General features: G+C 42.2%; 1 protein-coding gene and 1 long non-coding RNA gene across 6 annotated transcripts in view; one reads left to right on the top strand and one right to left on the bottom strand.

The window, feature by feature from the left end:
• The window catches only part of VMP1 (vacuole membrane protein 1), a 60936-nt gene that overhangs the window by 5256 nt on the left and 32887 nt on the right, over positions 1-22793 (bottom strand). For all 5 annotated transcript variants that reach the window (XM_039562845.1, XM_039562846.1, XM_010402343.4 and 2 more), the window contains 3 exons: positions 14083-14163; positions 11101-11217; positions 8874-8935 (listed from right to left, as the gene is read on the bottom strand). In XM_039562845.1, coding sequence (XP_039418779.1) covers positions 8874-8935; positions 11101-11217; positions 14083-14163 — 260 coding nt within the window. The remainder of the gene's footprint in view (positions 1-8873; positions 8936-11100; positions 11218-14082; positions 14164-22793) is intronic.
• LOC109144998 lies at positions 368-11672 on the top strand. Its single transcript, XR_002046097.2, has 3 exons — positions 368-584; positions 8567-8843; positions 11552-11672. It is a non-coding gene; the product is annotated as an uncharacterized LOC109144998 (long non-coding RNA).

The raw sequence follows: 22793 nt of genomic DNA, 5'->3' as shown, positions 1-22793 counted from the left end.
TAGTAAAACACACTTCAGACCCAGGATACACCACTTGTACATCCAACAAGTTGTACGACTGACCATCTCCCTCTGGGTGACTCAAACCATTCCCCTCAGCCTCCTATTCTGACACCATATTCCCTTTTCCAGGCCAAAGCCCAATTAAAAACTAACAGCTTTCTAATTTTAGGAATTTATGAAAAGCACGAAACAAAGTGTCTCATTCTCCTCCAGTAAATCTATTTCCTTCATGGCCAGGGGCAAAGGAGGTTTTCTGAACCCATTTCCCAGCAGAAGGTCGCTTCCCCCGTGATTCACCGCCCCGTGAGACAAACGGGTGAGGAAATTCTCTGCCCGGACTGGTAAAAATTCAGGGAAACAAAAACCTGTGGAGCCCAAAGCACGTCCCTTATCCATTTTACACAAGAGTGTGTCAATGTTGCAAAGGATTCCCAGTGTTCCAGAGCCGTCTCAGCGCTGACTATTCCTGGGAAAAGCTCTCCCAGGGACTCCGGGACGAGTCACACTCTGAACATGAGGAACATTTTGAGGTTTCTTTTCTTTTTCAGACAGTTCTTGGGAGCCTGAAGAGCGACTGCAAGGTAATGGTTTACTTTTCGACTTCTGCATGATTAAGAAATGAGGAATATTTAAATGATGAGGGATCAATGATTAACAGGGTGGTGTTCAAATGACTCCGTTCTTCACAGAAACTCAACTCAGTCAGTCCCCAAATTGAATTAAACACAGAACAAAAACATGAAACCCAAGTTCAGAGACTTGAGGAGCTCCTGGTGCACCAAAACAATATTTCAAAATTTTTCTCACTAAACAATTCCCTTTTTTTTCCCCCTTTTCTGAGCACGACAATTAATTAAGTGCACAAAATAATTTTATTAAAGCAGTTTTGAAGATCTACAAGATCCTCAATGCAAGGACCTCAGCTTCTAAATCTGCAAATTTTTGTACATTTGTAAAGACTTTAATTCTGAAAAAAATTGTGCAGAGATTTAAATAAGGAGAGGAAAACCTAAAACATCAGGAATCCACATGAAATTCTTGAAATCCCATCTTGGCAGCATAGTATTAGTTACTGGTGCTTTTTTGGATCAAATTAAATCATTTAATCACCCAGATATGTGCCACCTGATATCCGAAGGCATGATCTTAAATCTAAAAATCTTAAAAATAATTTAATTTAATTGGAAATAAGTGAGTTCTGTGTCCCTGCAAACCTCACAAATTCAACTCGGAGATCCCTTTGCGCTGATCCGAGGAGGAGGGGGAGGACTTGGGGATGAATTTTGTGGGATCCGGGTAGGACCAGGCAGGGCCGGGCCAGAGGGGCCAGATTTGCATCACAATTCCTGCACTCAGCACCTTCAAAAACCGCGAATTTCACAGGACGGGAGAAGGAAGATGCTGGGAAATTATCCCGGAATAATGCAAACCCCATTCCCTGCGTTTTCCTTCGGGAATCAAACCCATTTTCTTTCAAATCCAGAATATGGAAGGAGAAATTCTGATTCAGAAGAAGTTTTGATTCAGAAGTTGTTTTAGAAACTCTTAACGTTAAATATTAAATTTTTGTTCGGATCCATTCTGATTCTCTGCTAAATTTTAATGTTTCACAGGGAACTGAAACTGAGAACAAGCTCCCCAAAATTGGACTAGCCTTTGATAATCTTAAATTTATTAAAAGCATAACATTTCAGTCAAAAACATGACTTCCAATACTACAACATAGATACCCATTAAAAATCTGTATTCACTGAAAAAACCCCTTGGTGCCTGTTTTCAGAACTGTTACCTGGTATCTGTAATTAAACAGATGCACATTTATTTATTTTTAACTCAGAGCTATGATTTCTATCCAAATGACAAATTCCAAAGCTCTTTTTCCAATAAATCAAACAAAATTCCCATTTGTTTGAAGCACCACATGACAGAGATTCAGCAAAATTGCTCGAGGATTATTTTAAAAATTACACCAAGAACCTGCAGAATCTGACTCCTAAAACTTCCAGTCCAGTTACAGCAAATCTGTGCTTAAATTTATTAATTTTCTTTTCCAAGAACAACTGTCAACAGCTGCACCTCAAATGCCTTTCACTGGTCATTAAGTGATTTTTGGGAAACTTTAAATCTTTTTAACAGAACCATTGGAACTACAGGGAGGATTTTACTCAAAGGCACCAGGATGAAGCACTAAACCCACAGGAGAAAAAAGTGTATTTTCCCTGGGCCAGCTTACAAAAAGGAGGAATTTGATATTCCAGTCATCTGCATTTTTACTAATATTAAAAATACTTACTTAAGACTACTTAATCATAAGCCATAATTTTCATCTTACAAGATCTTTAGGAGTATGGGTTGCTCTTGAGTGACTGAAATCTCTCAGCCCGTGCTAGGAGAGGTTGGGAACACTCAGGAATTAATTCCAACTCTGCTAAATGCTGAAGCACAAGTCTCTATCAAATGCTGCCTTTCAGTGTCATTGCACCAATATCTCACAAAAAATCTGTCGGACCATAAATTAGGATATAGAATTCCCATTTTATCAAAGCACATGTGGATATTTGCCTGCTTTTCCAGAGAGAAATGTTAGAATTCACAAGTGTTTTCCAAAAGAAAGAAGCTGCCACTGCAGACTCAAATTTTGGGAACAAAACCACAGGATTTTTCATGAATGAAAATTTGAAAGTTTATGGAAGTTTCCCATTTATAAGAGACCTCGAACATCCAGAGATGCTGAAGCAGCTGATTAACCCTGAGCTGTTCTGATGGAAATTAAAAATGTAAGTAAGAACCTCAGTGCAGCCAGCCCTGAGCCTGACCCCTGTGAAAAACTGGGATCCTTCCCCCAGGGGGATGCTCAGCAAACTGGGAGCACTGGGGGGTCACAAACATGGGATTTCTTTAATTTAATTTAATTTAATTTAATTTAATTTAATCAAGGAAATTCTAACCTGGAGGGAAACCAGAGCCCTATGGGGAAACAGAAGGTGCAAACAAGGCTGGACACACCTCGGGAAGGTGATGCAATTTTGAGTCACGGCCCCACTTTATGGATAATCCCTCCAATATCCACAGCCCTCAGCTTGGAAAATCCCTTTCCCTCAGACTCCACACGCTCGGGGGCTCGGGACAAACACCAGCAGGTTTTGCCCAGATTCGGCTTTTTTGGGCTGAAACACCGAGAGAAAAACATCCTTTGGGAAATGCCACCACAATTCCAAATGAAGACGACAGGGAACAACAGAAGAGCAGCGAGAGGCAAATCCCCGTGGGGCTGGCACTGCCCAGGCACTGCCCAAGGCCAGGGATTATCTCCCGCTGCAGAAAGGGAGTGAAGTGGCACTGAGGGATCTCACAAAGAAAGGGAACATGCTGCGATGGGCTCCTCCCTGCCTGGACCTTCAGCTCTTCTAAAATAATTTATTTCAATCAGACTATTGACAGACAGGCCAGAGGGGGAAGGCAAAGGCTTTCACCTTCCCAACAATTTTGGAAAACACCATTAAACAATCCCACCAACACCAATTGGTTCCCATTTCTCCATTCCCCTGTGAGAACACAAGAAAAATCCATCCTGCAGCTCCAAAGCCATAAAACATTTAGGAACAGGCACCGAATTTGGGTATTTCAGCCATCCCTCCCTCCCTCTCTCAGAAGTTTCACTCCAGCACGGTGGTATCGACTTCTTTGGAAGTCAGACATTTTCTAAACCACTGAAAAACAGATTCCAGTGGAAATATTTTTATGTCACTGGCCAATTAGCAAAGCTGAATCATTTGCATAACGTGTCCGCTGTCTAAACAGGGCACCTTTCTTCCTGTGAGTCCTCTGAGCCTTCAATGGTTAATTTTTTTCCAGACAGTGATCTAAACTGGCTTAACGGTTAGTATTTTAATGAGCTGTCATTTCCTGTGCTGATAAAGATTCTCACAGTATTTAAACCATCCATTTCCCCGAGGCTGCACCACCAGCAGGACCCTGCAGTGACTCAGAGGGGCTCAGCCTGAGCCTGACTCAGCTCTGGGAGCTGGGGCTTCCCAAAACCTGAATCCTGGGATCTGGGGCAGTCCAAACCTGGATTGGGTTTAGGGAAATCTGGGGCTGCCCAAAACCTGAATCCTGGGGGCTGGGGCAGCCCAAAGCTGGACCCAGCTCCCTTTCCAGCCAAACTTGGGCTACCCAGCCCCTGAGGAGCAACCAGAGCCCCCAGCTCCCACCACCACCCCCGGCCTCAGCACGGCTCTGGAACTGAGCTGTTTTCTGTGCCCAGAGCTCTGAAGCTGCAGAAAATAAATCTGGTTTATGGTCAGGATCAACAGGAAGGTTTGGGGGTTAAAAGGCTCCTTGGCAGCTTCATTTGCTTTATGAGATGAAGAAAGGAAAGATCTTGGTGAAGTTTACAGAGCTCAAATGGGCCCAGGTCTGACGTGGTTTCCACCTGAGCCACGCTCCAATGCCCACGGCAGCCCAGGAGGCTCCAGGGCTTTCTCCTTGGGACATTCTGTTATGTTAAATCAATCCTTTCAAAATTAGGAATTGCAACATCTCTGACCTGCCCGTCCTTAGCTCTGCTCACTGCTGCTCTTTGGAACAAAACTTCTGCTTGCTTTTTAAAGATTCTTTTTTTAAAACTCAATTTAGGGTAAAAACCCTTGCTTATTCAGAGTTAAATCCTTCAAGCCTTTTGCAAATAAACTCTTCTAATTCTGTTGTGATCCACTGGAAGGCTTTCAACACCAGAGCTCCTCAAATTTCAGCCACATCTGTGTCCCTTTCAGGGCCATTTTTGTGTGGAGCTGCTCTGTTGTGCCTAGGGCACATCCCCCAGGTTTCTGATGAACCTCTGCCAGGAAGGTTGTTCAGTTTTGAACCAACAAGTGCCAGGGGTATTGGTTTAACCTCTCAAAATTCCTCTCAGGAGGCTGTGAAGTGACTGCCCAGCTCTTCCCACCCCAGGACAATATTTCTGGTTGTTCCTTTATCACTTCTTGCCTTGTGTTCTAAAGAAGTAACCTAAATCTGTATTGTAAATTATTTTTGACTAAAGAACCCCCAACAGTCTTTAAGAAAACTTTCCAGTCACATCAGTCACCATGATCTCATTTGTGCTTTTTTGGTGAAAGGAACACCACGCTCCCTTTACCAGCATCAACTGAGATTAAGTTGTAAGCAAAGAATTATGGCACAAGAAATAGCAGCAAACTGGTTTGTCCAGGCAATGCTTCCAGTACCTGTGACCAAAAAATTGCTTTTCTTTCAGCTGTGCAATCACTCACACTGGCCTGCAGAGCTGGGAAGGGTGGAAAGCTGTTCCACAAAAACCACTGAGTTAAGGACACTTCAGGAGCCCTGATATTTTTGGGTGGATTTGTTGGATTCTCAGAGGTGACACCCACAGAACGCAGCACTGAGCAAGGGACTTAAAAATCAAAGTAGCACAATCTCACTGGTTTCTGTTTTAACCTCAAATCAGTTTATTCACTCACTAATTACCTGAATAGATGAGTCTTAAAATTAGGAAGGCATCAGAGAGGCTGTGGCTGCCTCATCCCTGGAAGTGTCCCAGGCCAGGCTGGACGGGGCTTGGAGCAGCCTGGGATAGTGGAAGGTGTCCCTGCCATGGCAGGGTGGGATGGGACTGGATGAGCTTTAGGATCCCTCCCAATCCAAACCATTCTGGGATTCTGATTTACTGCAGGTAAAATTCACTGCTGCTGCTGTAGGATCCAGCCCTGGTGCAGCACCTGGGCACCTCTTGGTGAACAATCCCAGACACTGCAGAGTTCATCATCACCCACAGCCAGAGGGAATCTCTGCCTGCAGGGCGGGATTTCTCCCTAAAAAAATGCAGATTTTTTTTTTTTCCTTTCTGAACATTTACCACCAGAATGGATGGCCACTGTTTTGTGGATGGTGTGTGCTTTGAGAACTACTTCTTCAGTAGTTTTCTGGGCATTCTTAATCTGCATTTAAAACTGCCACTTCCCAGCAAACATCATCCTGCTTTGAAGCGCTTTGCACAGTGTGACTTCACAAACAGCCCTGCAGCTGTAGGTAAAAAATAGGAACGGAAAGATAGAGGAGCCAAAAAACCCCACAACACACACCATAATGAAATGTCTGAACAGGGCTGGGTTTGGCCTAAAATCAGCATTAAAGTCTTCTTGAAGGGACAGGACACAGAACTCCTCCAGAGCATCTTCCCTCACCAAAGCTCAGGGAGAGCAGGATCCTCTTCCAGCACTGAGGCACCAACAAAACAACTCAAAAGCAGTGACTGGTGGAACTGGTTGGAAATTCCCAGCCCCAGTGAGTTCCAGCACCTCTGGAAATCCTTCTCAGCTTGGATTTCAACCTCACACCAACCCCACTTCTCAAACCCACTCATCTCCCTCATTCCCCAACGTTTGTTGCCAGCACTCACCCTCTGTCCTGTTTTTGTTCTCCAGCTACCACCAAAAAAATTCTCAAAAAATTTCGGATTTTCTATAAACAGCTTCTTAATTTCCTGCCATGTTTTCTTTTCCATTTCCTTTTTTATTTAATTAACCGAAAAAAAATATTTTATGATCTGTTTGTAATGGAGACCTAGACAAAACTGTAAAATCAAATTAAATGATATTAAAGCAGCCTCATGATATTATGGCAGGCTCATTGTGGGACCCAGCAGCATCCAGTGACAATAAAGAGCAAGGTCTGCACATGAATCAGCTTTGCTTTTTGACTAAAAATCACATAATTGTCAAAAAATTCTCCTTGGCTTATAAAATCAGATATTCTCAGACTTTATCTCACAATTTAATCTTCTGTCTAGGTTCCATTTATCCTGGCTATCAATATGCTCATTATTTTCAGGTGTTGTGCTCAGATATTTCCTATTGTGTAAGAACAACAGCCCAGACAAAGAAAGTCTAAAGTCATTGTGGTGGATAGAATTTGATTAAAATAAAGTTACTGACCATTAAACAGAGCTCTGTTTTAATTCAATAATAGGGCTTTTAGAGCAAGGTATTGTTTAACATGTTTGAGGCTCCACTCTAACAGAAATTGATGAGGTAATGCTGGAGACAGCTTGAGAAAAGTCAAGGATACCGGGACATTCCAAAAATCTCACTGTCTCCCAGGAACATTTTTTAACTCTGACATCAACCCTCCAATAAAACTCGAACCCAGCAGAGCTCCTGTGAATGCATTCGAAGTAATTCAATGCAAAATTATCTCCAAGACAGATGAAGTAGGAAAAATCTACTGGTTTTGGCTCAAAGCATCCACAGGAGAGTAAATCCTTGGAAATGTACCTGAGCTAGGGGCAGATCAAACTGTCTGGAGTGATTGATACTGAAAAAAACTCAAGATGCTTAAAAGAAACCACATTTCTCTCTCTCTCTCCCCCTCTTTTCAAAATAATGTTCAAAGCAACAAATTCATTGTGAGTTTAGGTACAAAGCAGATGCTCGAGCAGAAGATCAGGAATAATAAAGCCAGGATTTGTTTCGTCAGTGAAATGCCCTGCCAGGTTCTTCTGACACTCCTTTTCTTTGTACAGCATCCCTGCCTGGAGTTTTGTTTTAAAAGGAATTATTTCTAGACATTCCTCCCCTCAAACTTTTCTTGAGGAGTGTGGATTTTATGTGAAAATAGTTATTACACTTTGGGTAGCAAAATATCCATTTGCCCCAGAGAAGAAACCCTGGAGAAGCAGAAACACCTTGGAATTCATTTTATGGATTTAGACTAGAGGTTGGATTCATTTTAGTTTAAAAAAACCCAACCCCCCCGACAATAAAACTTTCCATTTCCATGTTAGAGACTCACACTTAAAACTCCAACCCTGCATATCCCTGAACCCAGCAGTGCCCTCAGAACAGGCAGGAGCTTCCACCCTGCTCTGAACAATTAAATGGGAATTTTGGATGCAATCCATAGGGTTTGATGCAGCTGCCTACATTTAAATTCATTAAACTGCATCCTTTGTTTGCATCCAAGCAGTTTATGAAACTCCTGCATGGTTTGATGGCATTTGCTGGATTATCTGACAGGGAAGGGTAGCATCAACAACGGATTTTAAAATGACACAGAATTTCATGACTGAACAGGTAAAATGTGAGGCAAATAAATCCAACACTTCACCTTCAGTGTCCCACCTTCATTAGTGTAAATCTGGTTTTTGTCTGTTTTTCCCCCTCTCAGTTGCCAACTGAGGGTTTCTAATTTTCCTGTTTTGAACTGATATTTTAACTTAAAAAATAAAATAGGCACCAGTTACTAAAGAATTAATAAAAAAATAACCCAAACCAAACCTTCTCGAAATCAGGACACTTCATCCATGGAAACTCATTTCTACCAAATTTAACAGAATGGGGATCAAACTCTACAGACCAAATTCCTCATTCTGATGTTTTATGAGAGATTTAATGTTGTAAATGTATAAGGTAGTTCCAGTTAAGGAGGATGTTTATTTTCATCTTGGAGCACTGCATAAAATCTCAGGTTTTTAATAGAGAATCACAGAATTCTGTGATTTTCCTCTATAATTTTCTATTAACTTTCTCATTTTTTGCCATAGGATCACACTACACCACTGCAGAAAATGCAGGGCAAACAGCCCATGTGCAGCTGTAAATGCAGGGATGTGTGAGTGGAAGAGCTGGATCCTGCTTTGGGGTGAAGGTTCAGTGCTGATCCCACAACCCTGAGCCTCCGGGCCAGCAAACTTCTCCAAGGACTCGGGGAAGGAGCTGCAAGCGAGACCTAAACTCTGTGTGGGGCTAAGCCTGGAACAAAGCACGCCCTCAGCACATCTGAGCTGACTCCTCCAGTACTTTTCCACTTAATGGGTGCAGGTATTAATTACTGTGCTGGGAATTACTCACCCGATGAGGGCCACCATCTGCTCCACGATGTGTTTGCTGAACGTGATAATAACGAAGAGTTTCTGTAGGAAGGAAAAGAGCAGTTACAGAAAGCCTGGAGCCGAGGGGAAGCACAGACAATGGGGGGGACATTTTGTGTTCCTTCCCAAGCAGCTCCTACCCAGCTTTCCCTCCTCTCCTCTTTATTTTTCAACATTCTCCTCAAAAAGAGGCAGGAGAGAGAAAAGCTGCTCGCTTTCTGCCTCTCTTTCCTCACAGTTTGCATTTCTTGCAGTGTTTTTGCAGCCAGTTGCTGCCCATTCTCATCCTCCCCAAACTCCCATTCCCAGAAGCTCAAGGTCACTTTACTCCGTCAACAATGTCTGAATGGAAAAACAGCCAGAGAAATTCACAGCCCCTCACACAAACACGTGGGCTTCCAGATCACAGGAGGGAAAAATAATGTGTTTTAGTCTCCCTGATTCAGACAGAAACAACAAAAAATACTCAATGAAAAACAAAGAAAGAGCCTTTGGGCACCTGTGAGAGTGCCTGTGATAAACCAAACTGTTTGCAACAGAGTAATTTCAATTAAAAACTTCTGTAACACATCTTATTTCGCGGAAAATCTCAATGCCCATGATTTTACCACTTCTAAAACCACTTAAAATGCTGTTAAAACAGCCTCTGCACATTTGTCCTGCTCGCCAGCAAGGAGTGAGCAGCCTGTGAGTGGTAGCTGAGGGTACACACAGCTCCCACAGCCTCCTCAGACCAATTTAAGCCTGGCCTAAGCAGAGCTGCCCTCCCCAGGCTGGGAACAAGGGCTGTGACTCCAGCTAGAGGCTCCTGTGGTCCGGAGGAAGGGGCCAGTTCAAAGCAGCCCCGGGATGGCCACTGCACCAGTCACTCACTTCCTGTCTGAACATTGCATTAAAAGCCTTTCCATGACTCTCACATTTCCTAAATTCCAAGTCCAGCCAGATCACTCAAAAAAATCAAGGCTATTGCACAAGGGTGTGCTTGAAAAAGAGAATTCTAAAAGCTGAGCCTATTACAAAATCAGATGATTTACCAACTGTACAAGACACTGGGAAATGTTTTTTCACTTACATGGGATCTGAGTGTGGAGCACTATAAATTACACAGCAAACACTGTGGTAGCTGAACAAGGCAATTAAAATAATAAAAGGAATATTGATCTAATATTATTTCACTTTTCTGTGTTGCCAGAACCCATTTGAGCAACACACGGATTTAAAAGCAGAAGAAAATTCAGATAATACAAAAATAAGTGTGGAGAAAAAGCTGTTCTATCCCAGTAAACGGAAGAATTTCCAAATCTATTTATTGTTTTCTGTTTAAGCACTGGGCAAAACAAAATAACCATTTAAAAATGATTGGAAGAAAAAAGCTTGTGTTTAGAGCAAAACAAAGATTTTTAAAGCCGCTTGATGAGGCTGTAATACAAATTATTTTATACTAAAAGCTTCTGCTATTTTGATGGGAGTCACAGCAGAGATTTCCAAACAACAGAGGCACAGGCACTGCAAAAACCCAAACTCAGCTGAAAACATCCCAAACAGAGACGTAGCTCATGATACAGCCCTGACCACACCAGAAAATCCTCCAGGGAATCAAAACTTCATCTCTCCTTGGACCAAACGGTGACGCACTTACAAGCAAAACTCAACATCTTGTGAAAACAACTGGATTGTCAAACTCAGCACATCTGGCACAGCCCTGAGCGAGCAGGAAAAACGGGGCCCACCAAAGCCAGGCCCTTTCCAAATGAGCTGGCCTGGGACACCAAAAATCGCTGCTCCAGCCCCAAAACTGCGGCAAATCCGCCCAGACTGGGCTGGCCCAGCCCCGCAGGGCGCAGTGGGGTTCTCTGAACTGAGCTAAAAAGGGCATTTCAAAGTGCAAATGAGTGTTTGCTACCAAAAAGGCGAGTTCACTCCGAGTGGGAGCCCTGGCAGTCTGGTACAGGCTGTAGGTAAATACCTTGGCTAACCACCAATTTCCTGAGCAGGTCAGCAGCTATAAATTACTCACTTGCCTCAGTTTGGAGGAGCCCAGCAGCTCCTTTATTGTAAATCCCTTGCACCAAATTAATTTCCATTACTTCAGGTCGGGCAAGGAGACTCCAGGATTCATTCCCAAGTAACACAGTGGAACAGGCAGGGAGAGAATCAAAGGCTTCACCTCCCCCCCGCCCCAGCCCCGAGGAAGGGGCAGCACTTGCCTGGATGTGCATTTTAATCACGGCTTTTCCAATCAAGGTTGCACCAAAGAAGGTCCAGAAGGGAACCAGAAAGTGGCCACAAGTTATCCCAGCCAGGTCAAACAAGGGGTTTGGGATCTGTGGAGTGCAAGGGAAAGAGGTTCAATAATTGCAGCACACATTGGATGGACAGGAACACGACAGACCTTGAAATTTTGAAAAATGAACAGTTTCCCCTTCTCCCAACTTGATCCAAAACTCTTGTGCCTTAATAATTACAAAAATGTTGATGTCGCACCACATAACTTAAGTCTCTGGGAGTCAGCTAGACAATGTCCCAGACAATTCCATTCTCATGGTCCCCCCTTACCCCTGGATCCTGAAAAAAGCCAATGAAAAGTTTTCCATGTGAAATGCACAGAAACCACAGCAAAGCCATTTTGAGTGATTTATCGAATTTTCTCCCTGACAGGCACATCACTCTTGGAAGCCAATGTTCCAGCTGATCCCCAGTGATTTCCAGCTGAGAAACTACATTAAAAACTGGCATTTATAGTCATATGTATCCAGTTTAAAAGCACTGATTAGATTTTATTAAGCATATGCATTTCATTTAAAATTAAAAGAATTTTTTATTATTATTAAACTGTTGGCCTGACTTTTGGTACTGTGATACTATCTGTAAAATATTTCTGAAATGAAACCAAGAAAGTATCCGAATTCCAACCTTTCCCTCTCAGCCTGGAGCACAGGGGCAGTGTCTGAGCAGGGTCACTCCCAGGAGCAGTGTGGTGCTGGGGTGACACTGCAGCACTGGTGGTGTTTTGTGACATAAAGAAAGAAAGAAAGAGTGTCGATTGGGAAAGAATAAAGGACACTCTGCCACCACTCTGCCACCAAGCCTGCAACCTGTGAGAAAGGGTTGTACTGGGCTGTTGGAGAGCAGCAGTTCAGATTTATGAGCAGCCACAACAGCACCTGCAGAGGAAGAAATCTGAAGCGGGCTCTAATCGTGCCCCGGAACGGTCCCTGAGCAGGCTCCACCTCGGCTGCAGCAGCTCCCTCCCTACCTGGGGCAGCTGCTCTGGGCACAGGAGCTGGTCAATTATTGACTCCACAGCGTTTGGCTCCCCGGAGCCAAGGCTGCTCCAGGTCTCCAGGGTGTTCTTGGCTGCTTGGTCTGAGGGTCCTTTTGTCGGTTCACAGAACATTTTAATCCCTGCAGTGAGTTTGGGGCAGGGGTGCTGTGGGTGCCTCTGAGCACACCATGGCAAGAAGTTACTCAGCAAGTCCTCAGGAGGGTGTCTGAGCAGCCAGCGAGGTTTTCTCTGTGCTTGTTACTCAAAGTTGCCAAAAAAAGCCCACAGAGACAAGAGGGCAAATTCTCACAAGTCACAGTGAGGAACTTCGGAGCTGATTCTTGCTTTGTTCCTTCCCCAGAGCTGCCTTTATATAGAAATAAACTCCAGACAATCCTGACTTCCTTACTGCCACTAAACAACAGGACAGTCAGTTGACTTCACTGGATAAACTTGCAGACTTCTAATTTCCATTTGATGGTGTTTTTAGGCAGCGTTTAGAAGCCACCATTTAACAGACAAGGACCCACAGCTGGGACAGTGGTTACCACTTCACCAGCAAGTCCTCCAGTCATAAAAAACACATCAAATAAAACTCTGCCTAAAATCCAGAAGTAAGATCACAATTTTAAGGGAGGCAAGCAGAGGAGACACCTGGTAGTGCAGAGAGAAGCAGCAAGAAGCCAGAGAAAGCCTGAGTCAAAGCCCTGGGGCTCGTGGGGGCACAGCCAAATGCAAGGAGCACACATGGGGGGCTGCCTTGGTCCCCCTGCCTCACCCAGAGGTGCCATGCAAAGGGACAGCTCTGCATCCCCGCTTTTGCAACGCCTCTGGAACCTTTCACCTCTCCCTTTCTCCTGCAGTTGTTGTGTGAGCACATTTACAAACCCTCAGCCGTGCCCTGGTGGCTCCTCATCCCTCCCCCAGCCCAGCTGGAGCTCAGGGCCCGAGCAAGGCCTGCGCAGCAAAGTGGGGAAGAAGTTAAGCAAATGTTTAAATATTACTGAGCAGGAATTCCAGGGTGTTTACAGCCACCTCTCTTCCTCCTGCTCTCCATTTCTCCACCTTGCCCAGTCACTCATCCCTGCCACCTCCAAGCCGTGGGGGTGACACAGGAATAGGGAATGGGGCAGGGATGTCTCCCAGGACACTGAGTCAGAGCAGGGAGCAGCACCCTGAGAGCTCCCCAGCCGGGAGGATTTAAGGAGCAGCTCGTAGGCTACGACTCCACTCTAAACATGAAGACATTTCAAAGGATTAGTGAGCAGGAGCTTTATGTCAGCAACTCCAATCAGATTAATTCTCCCCAGCTAACACAGGTTACCTACATTTGAGCAAGCAGTTGGCTGTGTCATCTTTACAGTTTAGGAAACCAAGAGATGCTGGGCAAGTGTGGAGTGAAAACCTCAGCAGCTGGGTAATGCCGTGGTTATTCCAGAAAAATGGGACTGGGGGGGTCCCACAATTCCCAATATTTTTTTTATTCTGAAAGAAGAGCATTATCCTACTCAAAAACTAAAACAGCATCACTGGAGATGCTCCTTTCACCTCTTGATTAAAAAGGCCACGAGCAGTTTGTAGCTCCACAGCCATGACTGAAATTTGTTTCCTTGTTCTGCCCTCTCTGGTTCCTAAGGACCCAAAGAGCAGATTTGGGAGGATTGCAGTGGATGGACACCCTAACCAGGGTTTCTGCAGGTGGTTTTCCACTCTCCAATCCATGCACACCTCTGGATTTGAAGATGTCAAGAATGCCAGATACAATACATGAACACCTAAAGAAACCATAACACAATTCCAGCAGATTTTGTTTCCCTGAGCACCCCAGAGATCACAGAAACTGCAAACAAAAATGAATCCCATGGCAGTACATCCAAGCTGCAGCTTGTGCCCATAAATCCCCCTGTTCCTGGGAAAAACTCACCGAGGCACAGGCCAGGATCCCAAAGAACCCAACCTTCTGCACCAGGTTCTGCACAGCCAGCTTAGCCCGGGAAGCAAAGTCCTGCAAACAGGAAAACAAAGGTGTTAATGAGGAAAACCCCACACAAACAGAGCTCAGAAAGGGTGTGATTTCCAGGATTTCCTAGCTAGCAATTGGGAGAAATTTTAAACCAAAAAGGCCAGTTTGAAACCCTAAGTTTAGAGGGACAATCATGGTGCTCAGGGTGGAAATCTGCCCACCCACAGCCACTGAGTTTTGTTTTTCCAAACCCTGCGAGTGGCACTAAGCTCCCACTGCTATGGAAACAGGTTTTCCAGTATTTATTCCCCCATATCTTTGGAATGCCTGTGCTGCTTATACCTTATTCCTTAAACAAGCAGAGGGAATTAATTCCTTCAGTGCCATTTCCAGTGTTAAAAAGGTACTTTTTGAGAACAGAAAGAGCACAACAATCCCATTATATCCTTAGATCTGTTGTCCCAAACCCATGATCTCAATCAAAACAGCCAATTCCAGGTACTGCCTACAACAGACTTGTAAAATTCATTAAAATCCATCAAGTTGAGCCCAAACGACTTTAAAAGCAGGGAAGGTGCAGCCCCTGTGACTGGAGCTGTTCTGTACAAAGCTGCCTCCTTTTATTTTGTGATCAGACCTTACTCCTGAGTCCCAACATTTGCCAAACACCCAGGAAACCCTTTAAAAAGCAAAAATAAAGATTCTCACAAGCAGTTTGTTTGAATGTGAGAAGTGAATTTACAGGAGATTAAATTCTTTTGGAGCAAAACTGTCCAGAGAAATAAAAGCAAGGTCAGTGCTCCCTGCTCAGGCTTGGCCACAACAGTTACAGAAAGCTGGGAATCCTTGGGAATAGCAAACATTAAAAAATAATTATTAATTCCTTTTTAAAAACCTACAAATAAGCAATAAAATTCTGATTTTCCAGGAGAAATGCAATAAATTACACAAGGAAATTAATCAATAATTAATGATAGTCTAAATTCCACCCTTTACTACTGAATTGTAGAATTTAGACTATCATTAATTCTTGATTAAAGCAACTGCAGTGTAATCCAGAAAAATCACATTTATGCTATTTTAACTTTGTTAAAGTTCTGTTGAAACTTTAAATACTAAACACCAATACAAGAAAACTACAATTATTTGACAATGTTCTTGCATATTATTAAAATATTGAGTTGTAGAATTGACAAAATTTTCTATGGTAGATTAAAAAATAATAGATCTATGATAATCTATTTTTTTTTTAAACCCACCTTTTTTAAACCCCTTTTTCAAGTAGTAACTTTTCTCCATTACTGTGCTTTCAAACAGTTAAATTCTCAATTCAAAAATTAAAAAACCCCCCAAAAAAACTACTTTAGTCAGAATAATTCTGTTTATTGTGTTTAATGTTTGGCAAAGTAACTCACATTAAAATTGAAAGAAAAATGCCAAAGAAATGAGATTTCCTAAATCTTACAGTGGGACATTTTTAACCACAGGGGAGTATTAAAACCCTCTAGAATATTCTTTAAGGGTGAATTTGCACATTTTGACCAGGAGTTACACCTCGGGATCGTGATTACAAAATGGAAGAGATCAAATATTCACTCTTTTAATGAAAATTTTTCCTGCTATTTTCCCATTGAACTCGTAGGATCCCCACAGAACACAAGGGATTAAACCTGCTCCCAGCGAGGCTGACACCAAACCCTTGAGCTCATTCTGATAGGAAACAATCTGGAAAGTAAAATTAATTTTTTCATGGTGGTTTTTTTTCATTAAAAGAGCGAATTTTGCCATAAATTGTTATAAACAACAAAACATGACAATTTACAGACAACCAAGCCCAAAAATCTTGCGACATCCAGGGCAGTTCCTGCTCCAACTGCAATTCCCTCGTGGTTATTTCCAAGGAAACAGAACCCAAAAAGGGGATCCCAGATCCCTGACATGGGGACCCTCAGGATTTGGGATGGGCTGCCAAGGATGGAGGGAATAAAATACCTAGGATTTTCCCCAAGGAAAACAACAGCTCTCCCAATTCTCCAGCCAAACACACAAGTGAAAATCACTCCTCAGGATTTCTTTACCAATTAATTTAACACCAAAAAGTGCTAAACCAGATTTTGTCCTTGGGAAAGGTGTCCTGAAATAGTTCCTTCCTCAGGGATTTCTGGAACAGTGTGACCAGGACATTTTCAGTTCCTATTTTCTCCCCCATTTCCCAAAGCTCAGGGGTTGGAGCAATATTTTCACTTTTATAAGCCAATAAATATTTTTTCTTGCAGCTCCATAAATCTCAGGGCAAAGAATCTTTAAAATAAAACACTCCAAGACAATTATTCAAATGGATCCATGATTTATTTGCATGGAAGTTGTTTCTATTCTGATTTTAATTTATTCCCCCATTATCTTTTACTGTGTTGCTAATGCACTGTTGTATTCATTTTCACAAGCTGGAATTGCAAATAAACTCTCTAGCAAATGACCTTTAAATTAATACTTGCAGCACAGCTGCTTTAATAAAATATATTATTATAATTAGATATAAATTGTATTAACTTAGGGTAAGCACAGTGCACCATTTTAAACCACATTTCTTAAAAAGAACCAGCTTCCCTCACCCACATTTCTCAACTGCTGCAAAATTCAAGGCTGCCTTGAAATTAATATTTCCCCTCCAGCTAAAAACATATAAAACATTACAAAACTAATGATGAAAGTCTTTTTAAAAAGTGTAAAAGTCTGCCTTAAAAAAAAAAACCAAACCAAACTGAAACCAATGTTGGAGCAGTTTTTCTCACCTTATTAATGAATAACTTAAAAAAATAAAGTTATTACTCAGCTTGTTTCTTTGTTAAGTTTTGGTTTTACATTGTCTATCACAAAGTACTTCATGGAAAGCACAATTTTAAGTTCTAAAAATTTCACTCAAGAACTTGTCATTTGTTTTCCTTTCTTCAAATTTTCTAAATAAGCCAAAAGGCAAATTAAAGATTTTTTTAACCTATTTTCTATGATCTAAGGTAATCACAGCTATGAATAATTTGCAGGGTAACAAACCTACCAGGGTTGCAACAAAACTATGAATTCCAGCCTCAACATTTACTCTGTGAAAACAAGTTCAGAACTATTTCTCTTTGGTTCCTTCCTTAAATTTTGTTTGACAAATCTTTGCAACATCTGGAACAATAAAAAAGCCTTAAAAGTTTCATTTCTCCGAGAATACAATCCCCAGTTTCACAACTTTTACCTATTTCACAACTGATTTTTTTTTTTTTCTTTTCTAAAGCCTGCATGGGGAAGAATCTTTCCTCTGTTTTTTTAAGCATTTGAAATGAAAGAAAATAACTTTCTGCTTTAAAAAATAATATTATTTATATATATATATATACATGAAAAAAGACAAAAGTTCAGCTACTTACAGGCAAACCATTTTCCCCCCAAATTAAAGTTTCTAGACTGGACTGGCCTCTCGGCTAACTGTGATTCATTCTTTATAACATTTCAGGATGCTTTAGCTCACTGTGTCCCTTTCAAAGATGATTGAGTTTTTGGGGTTTGGAAATAGATTTCCTGTGAGTGCCACAGCGCAGGCAGAGGAAGGTTAAATGATTAAACATGACTTCATTGGGTTAATCATCAGATCCCAAGAACTGGGCTGGGAACAAGAGGCACGGAAAGGTCAGGGATGATTCCCCAGGCCCAGCTGGCAGCTCAGGGGGAATTGTCCTGGATCTGCTCAGCCTCAGGAAAAAGGAAATTTTCATCATTTGATTGACCCCAGTGGCTCCATAGGACAAAAAACCCTCTCAAAGCTCCACACCTAAAGGGGTGGTAAAGAGAATTTACATGGTTCTGCCACAGTGTTCTTCCTTTGTGGAGCAGCTCTGTGTAAATATGGACTTTTTACCCCTGGAAAAGTCCTTCCTGAAAGAAAGAATGGACAACCTTGTCTAAATTACAAGGCTTTGTCCCATCCCTCTGTTTTATTTCGTTTCCATTTGTAATTCAATCTCTCTCTTCTTCTTTCACTGTAAAGTTGGTGAGCTCCTCTGAAGGTGAGGGAAGAACAAGCAGCTCACCAGATTTAACTAACAAGCTCAAGGAAAACAAAATAATTTTAGTAAATAAGTTTTCCTCTTTTCCCTCTGAAATTAATTTCAATTAATTGTTCCCATTGAAACTGTGAAACCTCTTTTTTCTCTGCAAGAGCAGAGCTGGTTGATGGATCCACAGGAGTAGTTGGAGGTATCCAAGGAGCTCTGAATAATCGGAGTTGGACTGAATTCCACAGAGAAAACCTGTAATGCTTCTGCAGATCTGTTCTCTGAAGCCTGCACAGATTATGCAATGTGACAGTTCATTTTCTAACAGCTGCAATCAGATTTTTAGGAGCACTGAGAAACCCATGGCTCCCATCACATCCCAGCTCAATCTCTGAAAAACACGATCCAGATTCCAGGGATTTGAGGCCTGGAAAACCTTATCTTCTCTCCCATTTCTTTTCTGCTGTAAACACCTCGAGCACTTTACAAATACATTGATAATACTGGCAGATTTAACACAAGGATGAGCATTATTTCTATTATTGTTATAATAAAAAAGTTTAATTATCCAGATAATCATCTCAAGAGGAGAACATTTTTCCCCCCAAAGACTGAAGACTGCATATGAAGCTACCATTTAGATCACCAAAATTATAGATTTCTTAACATTTAAAGAGCTGCCTGCAAAGACAGTGCCCCCCTTTATATAAAAATCCGAGTTATGTTAAAAATGAGCTTCACAGTGTTTTGTTTCTTCTGGCTTTCTGTTACAACACAATGGAATCAAACACAACTTATGGGAGAATGACCATTTGTGGCCAGGCAATGGATTCCAGGATTTCAGAGGACTGGGAAGAATTATTAACTCCTTGGAATAATGCACTGACTGCAGAGGAGCAGTTGTGAAGGAGTCAGAGAGGTACCTAAGGCTGGGAGGTCACAACACATCCCTGCAAACTGTTCATCACTCACTGACCAAAAATGACTTCTCAACCCTCCCCAAAACCTCAGAGGCAACAGATCTCATGAGTGAATTACAAGCAGGAATACTGTTATAGTAGCTCATGGATCTTTGTTCCAGCTTTCTCCAAAATACTTCCAGTTAAATGCAAACAAGGGGCAAACTAAAAGGGGATATTTCCATCTTGATGCCTGGAGAGCAGAGGGTGTGAGGGGTAAGGTTTAAACCTCCTTATCACCCAAAAATATGGGAAAGAAAGGTCCTGTCTGGGAAATCAGACCCCCAAAAGAGGAAGATGGAAAAAGTTTTCAAGGATTACTGAAAGCAGTGAAGGGATGGCAGCAGAACTAAGCAAGTACTAAGTTTGATGAAAGAAAGGGATTTACACACAACAGGCATAGGACAGACATTCCAGATTCTAAGTAAGTTTCACTTCATGAGAAGTCTGGGTTTTCTGAGACATTAAATTCTGGAAAAGGAATTGGGTAATCATGGAAAAGCTGCAAGAGAAAAAGATGTCAATGTTGAACATGAAAACAGTTTTAAAAGGACAAGATGAAGGCGACCAAACAGCAATAAAACAGCCTTGGCTTCTCCAAAGAACTGTGGAAAGAAGAGAGCAGCACCCACAAAGTCTCATTAAATAGACTGTGCTGGAGATCTGAGGGCTTGAAACTGGTAAGACTTCAATATTCAGAATATTTGTAGGCAAGGATGAACATACAGTAGGTATTATAGACAAATCACAAATCAACAAGAAATTAAATCTACAGGTGGATTTTTCTACTACATTCTACATTCTGAGGACGAGAATGCTGGACACAGATTGTGAGGGATTTATTTCCACATCTGTTTGTCTTCAAATTCCTGAGGTTGGTTGCATGTTAAGGTTAAGGGGTGATGCTGCAATCCAGAGACAATCAGGAGGATGATCATCTTTGGGACTTTGTAAACTCAGACATGAGTAACTAACGTTAGTTCTTGGGTCAGAAAAGCTGCAGTTTTTCTATAGAAAATACAATGAAACCCATTGTCCTCCTAGCAGATTTTAAAAGTGATGTTAGAAAAGACAGACAAAAGAAGCCACGGAGTCGTGTGAGGAGCTGAAACCTTTGCAAGTCCTGTGGGAGCAGAGACAACAGAGTGAAGTGTCCATTCCAACAGCAGCCATGGCTTTCTCTGGTCATTTAATTTTAGCCTGTCTTGGAGTAAAAGTGTGAAACTTCCACTTTATGGTAAATAACATCTCCCCATGAACAGGAACAGGAATGAAGTCAACCAGCTCTAGATCAGTCCATTAGTTCCAGTAGGAACTTCCAGGTATTTTCTTTGTTTCATTAATCATCTGTATCATGGCAGGAACTTTTTATTTCCATCCCCCTTCTCCAGGGAAGAACCAGCAAATGTTTCTTTACAACAAACCCCATCTCAGGAGCTTTAATTTCAAGATTTCAGCCTGTTACAATCCAACACGACACTCAGGCTCAGCAGGGAAATGCCAAAAGGAAGGTGGATTATAGAGCTCAGTGAGCTCTGTAACTCAAATTTAATGCCAGCTTTTTCCACAACTAGAACTGAAACCCTCAGACTTCTATATAAAAAGTCCTTTTGCTTCACACACTGTATGAATAAAGAAATTTTATAAAGAACGAGACACAATTAAAGGAAATAGCCTAAAGGAAGAGGAAGGAGCGTGTCCTTTCGGCCTTATCAGATCTGTCCTGCAGAGCTGTAGCCCCTTTAACCACATTCCCTGCCACCTCTGCTCCTCAGAGCGGCGACGTGTCCACTTTGAGACTCTGCAGCTTTCCAGCCCTGCACAAAAACATGAAATGAAACGATTTCTTTCCTTGCTGAACAACCACTTTCTATTCACATCTCGCAGGAGACCTGGCAGAGCAGATCCTGCAACCCATTTTCAGGGAAGGGAGCTGTCAGTGGGAATGTCACCAGCACTGGAGGAGATTTCCCAGGGAGGTTGTGCAGCTCCAGGACCAGCCCAGACAATGCCCTGAGGAACCTGAGCTGGACTAGAAAAGAAAAAGTTGGACTAAGAACTGCCTCAATTCCCTTTCAAGGTGACTTTTTCTGTGATTCCATGACAAGATACTACAGCCACAGGCAGGGAGAGGAGTGGAGTAAAGGGACATCCCAGCACTCCCCCAAACCCCACTGCAGCTGCTCATTTATCTCAAAGCTACAACTGCCATCAGTTATTGTGGCCACAGCTCTGCCAATTCCAGGACATTGTCAATTTTTTTAAAAATCCATTCTAAAGCATCAATCCCTATTTTGAGGCAGTTTAAGATCCGGACATTGTAAGGAAGGAATTTTTGATAACCAGTCATGAAAATTTACATTTTCAATCTCTGACAAACCTGAGAACTCAAAGCCATCAGCTGAAAAAAATACTGTTTCTCCACACGGGACCTAGACATAAGTTAAGGATTAAAATAGAATTGAAGTGAGGAACTTCTGACAAAGCCTTTAGCACACACAAGTCTTCCCTCTCAGCCCAGATGTGCAACCTCACCCCCGTTCTCCCTGGAAGGGACAGAGGTTCCCAGACAGCTCAGAGAAGTGGTCTGCATACCAGACTCTTGTACAACACAGATATTTAAACAGTGTCTGGAGCAGGGGGAAAAAAAAGCAGCCATTTTCTTGATTGTGATACTATAAGTAATTTCTATCAGTTATTGAAGGTTGTCCTTAAAAAAGCAGCTTTTCTGACCCAGCCTTTGATCATTTATTGGTCTTTCTCAGAATGCTGAGGAGTGAAATATCAAGTATTTAGGGCCAAATTTTCCCCTTAGAAACTTGTGTTGAGCATTCCCAACACACAGAGAACAGGGCATGCAAATCCAATGCCAGAATCCAACCCTCTGCTTCTCCACAACTCCTGTGTAAATGCAGCTTCCAGCATTTCCAGGACACATGGTGACATTATTTATCATTTCTGTTGCAAAGTGAGAAATTTGTTACTGAGAAAATCCTTCTGACCTAATACTGAGCGAAAATGTTGCAAAGTAACCCAGGTTTCCTCACTGCCGGGGTGATTTCTGATTTATGTACTTACACACTAAACAATAAAATAATTTTTTAGGGAACAGATACAAAAAGCCCTTCAAAACAGAACTCAAAAAGTCATCTCCAGTCACCATTAGTAATTACTGCAGTGCTCTGTGCTATTTCTTCCTTATCTGTGAGCAGGTGTGCAAATGAATAGAACAATGTGGGCACGTTCTCCTGCCAGTGCCCAAAGAAATCCAACCAGGAGGAGGTTTACACATTCCTTACTCACAGCTCTTATTGTCTACCCTCTGCCTGTTTTAACTCTTTGCTACCTCTTTTCTCAGCAAGTGCTCAAGATCAAGTTCCCTTATTTAAAGCTGTCATTGACTCATTCCAAAACGTATTTTAAACTCGGTAATTTTGGAGAAGAGTTCAAAACTGAGCTGTTATTCAGAGTATCCACTGCTCACTATATTGTCTGTGAAAACACACTGTCACTTTGCCACCTCACTCCCCAGTGCTTGTGGGGAGTTTCTGAAGTGCAGCTTCAAGGTTTGATCAGTTCTGAATTTCTATTTAATTAAAGGCCACCCTAAAAGAGGGGAAGAACCCTCCCCTACAGCTATTAACAAATACAGGCATCAAAGTTGAGGAATGCAGGG

The sequence above is a fragment of the Corvus cornix genome, chromosome 19, assembly GCF_000738735.6.
Source record: "Corvus cornix cornix isolate S_Up_H32 chromosome 19, ASM73873v5, whole genome shotgun sequence".
Classification (NCBI taxonomy): Eukaryota; Metazoa; Chordata; class Aves; order Passeriformes; family Corvidae; genus Corvus; species Corvus cornix.
This window is presented reverse-complemented; position numbering and strand designations above follow the sequence as displayed.